General features: G+C 34.5%; 1 protein-coding gene across 1 annotated transcript; it reads left to right on the top strand.

Moving 5' to 3' along the window:
* Positions 1-2,387: 2,387 nt before the first annotated feature.
* LOC142440374 (olfactory receptor 14C36-like) lies at positions 2,388-3,368 on the top strand. The gene has a single exon (XM_075542830.1). The coding sequence runs from the start codon at positions 2,388-2,390 to the stop codon at positions 3,366-3,368; it is 981 nt and encodes a 326-aa protein (XP_075398945.1).

Below are 3,368 nucleotides of genomic sequence, written 5' to 3'. Positions count from 1 at the left end.
AGCAATTATTGTTAATATTTCACTTGTCAGAAAAAATAGCATAAATGAGTTACCTATGATTATTCAGTAGTCATATTCAATCAAAGATACTGCTACCAATAAATTTTCAATCATCTGGATTATATAAAACAATAATATGAACAAAATTAATTTAGCGTAACATTTGAAAGAATCTCATTTAAGTTTTCAAATATGTTCAGGTTTTAGGGAAAAATAAGTGCTCTATACAAAATACAGGGAACCCTGCAGGTGCAGTGGTCTAGCCATCTGGGTGGAGGCGCAAGAGAAGCTGCGCACAACCACAGTTGCTCAAGGGATAAAGATGAAGCTCTCTGGTGACTAAAGACCAAGAGCCTCGGAAAATGAAAGGAGCGCTTTCATTCTGAGCTGCAGAGTCACTGGAGGGATGCACTCAACTCAATGGCAAGACATTTTTGGCACAGAAAAGAGAGTATTCAACTCACTTCATCTTAGTCAGCTTTAAACATAATTAAACAAATATTAATGACTACAAATAGTACTCATCTTACATTGCAATGAAGGACAGAGATATGCATTCTTTGCAACTTATATAACTGGGGTGTTACCTGTGGTGAATTATATGTATATATGAATTGATAAAACAATTGAACAAAAGTATATCAATAGAATTTTTAGGTTAATAATTTTCTAAATATATTTAAATTCTGAAACCTGGCAATACATATTTAAGGTGAAAACATGTTTATAGCTTTAAAATTGAAAATGTAATAATGAAAATAAAATCTACAATATAAATACAACTCCTTTTCAACCATATTCCCAAAGGAATTTGTTTTAAGTAAGCAGTAAGTAGGAAATCAGTGGCTTGATCTTCCAGGTCTGGATCACTGTGATCTGAAAGTTGATGGCTCATCAGGCTTTTGTGGCTCCTGCCGTCTGCAGACAGCTAGAATGGATTAGAACTGATGAATAGTCACCCAGGATCCGATTCTGTCCTAGTGGGAAACAGCACAGCTTTTCAATCTAAAGCTCTGGTTCATCAGGAAAAGCACCATGTAATGCAACCTGTCCTCTGAGCAGACAGACCTATCATGGAGTGCCATTGCACATACATCTTCAGATTAATGGACTCATTCGGGTTTCTTGTAGTCCAGTTATCTTATTTTAATTTAGGGGTACAATTTTCTAAATTTCAAAATTACAAAGATGATTACATTTTAGAATGTGTGAATAATGTAAACTATGTATGGTAGCCAAAAAATTAAACCTGGTGCAATTATGATTCACTTGGTTTATTATGGTATATAGGATAAATAAGAAAAAAATTACCCATTACAATGTAAAGAAATATTTTACAAAAGACCAGATAAAAAAATTAAATGTCTAAATGAAACAATAATTTCTTAGCTGTTAATATGAATAAATATATATTACCTATAGAAAAAGATTATCAGAAAGAATAATTCTTCCAGGGACATTCCAAATGAAATTAAAAATGTTAGTGGTGGAAATGGAGATAAAAATAATATTTTTCCTTATTCTACTTTCTGCCCATATAGGTTCATAAATCCTGGGTTTCACATACAGAAAAACAGAAAAGCATATAACACAGATTCAGTAGAGTGATCTCTTTTGACATAACACCTCCAAGATACACTCTGTTATGAATGAACAAATACCAAGTAAAATAATACGTACAAAAATACAGAAATTTTGGAAGTAGAATAGGGTCTCAAGGAGAGGTGGTACAGTTGGGAGGAGGCAGAGAAAGGGAGGCAATATTAAGATGTTCAAGTAGAAAAAGAATTGATGGAAACTGATTTTGGTAGTAATTGTACAACTTTACTTTATATGATTGAAATACTGAATGATATGCCACATGTATTCAATCCCAAGTAATTAAAATAGTAATGATATTTTTCCTCGGTAAATAAAATTAACTAAAATTATTCTAAAATTAACTAAAATATTGGGATATATTTATAAAGCTTTTTAATACTATCCCTATATATACTGAATTTTGATCAGCAAATAAGTATATACTACATGTGTTCTAATAATATATACATAAATTGAAATTATCTATAGTGAATCAATAAATCTGCCAGGCAATCTTTTGATGTTTCACTCCCAGTATTATATACTCATCATTGATAGAAGTGAAAATCAACATGAGCACCATTTATTTTGCTTCCACTTAGAAAAAATTTACAAAAGAAAAATATTAAGAATCACAAACAAATGTTATGCTATTTTATACTATGTAATGCCATATATAGTACATATAGTGGAAGTGGGGTTCAAAGAATATACTTATTATAATTTTTCCTCAATTGATTCTTCTTATTTTGTCTTTAGGAAAATTTTACATATGTTTATCACAATCTTAAAGAAATTATACTACAATGCCTAACTCTACCACAGTGACTGAATTTCTGCTTACAGGATTTTCTGATGTGTGGGAGTTCAGAGTCTTGCACACAATGTTATTTTTACTAGTGTATTTGGCTACTCTCACAGGGAATCTTCTCATTGTCACAGTGATCATTGTTGACCAAAGACTTCATACCCCCATGTATTTCTTTATCCTGAATCTCTCTGTCTTGGACATGTGTTACATTTCTGTGACTGTACCCAAGGCGTGTGTCATCTTCCTGCTAAACAACAGGGTGATTTCCATGGTTGGATGTGCAGCTCAGATTTTCCTCGTGGTGTTATGTGCTTGTACAGAGTTGCTGCTGCTCACCATCATGGCCCGTGACCGCTATGTGGCCATCTGCCAGCCCCTCCACTACCATGTGATCATGACCCCTCGTGTCTGTGTCCAAATGACGCTGGCCTCTGTGCTCAGTGGTCTGGTCTATGCAGGTGTGCACACTGGGAACACATTCCATTTGTCCTTCTGTCATTCTAATGTGGTTCATCAGTTTTTCTGTGATATCCCCTCTCTGCTGAAGCTCTCCTGCTCTAACATCTTAACCAATCAAATCTCAATTTTTGTCTCTGCAACAATAGTAGCTGGTGGCTGCTTTTCCTTCATCACCAAGTCTTATATTCACATATTTTCTACTGTGCTCAAGTTTCCAACCAGAGCAGAACACAGAAAGGCCTTTTCCACCTGTATCCCACACATCCTCATTGTCATAGTTTTCATCAGTTCTGGAGCTGCTGTGAATCTGAAGCCAACCTCCAACTCCCCTCTGATTCAGGACATGGTCATTTCTGTGTTTTACTCTGTAGTTCCTCCTTTCTTGAATCCTGTCATCTACACTCTTAGGAACAAGCAGATAAAAGAGTCTATCTGGAAAGTTATGAGAAGAACCCTCACTTCATTCAGGAAAGTTATCATTATATCAACACATTCCTACTTTGATTGTAAGAGCTGA

This window comes from Tenrec ecaudatus, chromosome 2, assembly GCF_050624435.1.
Source record: "Tenrec ecaudatus isolate mTenEca1 chromosome 2, mTenEca1.hap1, whole genome shotgun sequence".
Lineage (NCBI taxonomy): Eukaryota > Metazoa > Chordata > Mammalia > Afrosoricida > Tenrecidae > Tenrec > Tenrec ecaudatus.
Note: the sequence above shows the minus strand (reverse complement) of the source record. Positions and strands in the feature narration are given on the sequence as shown.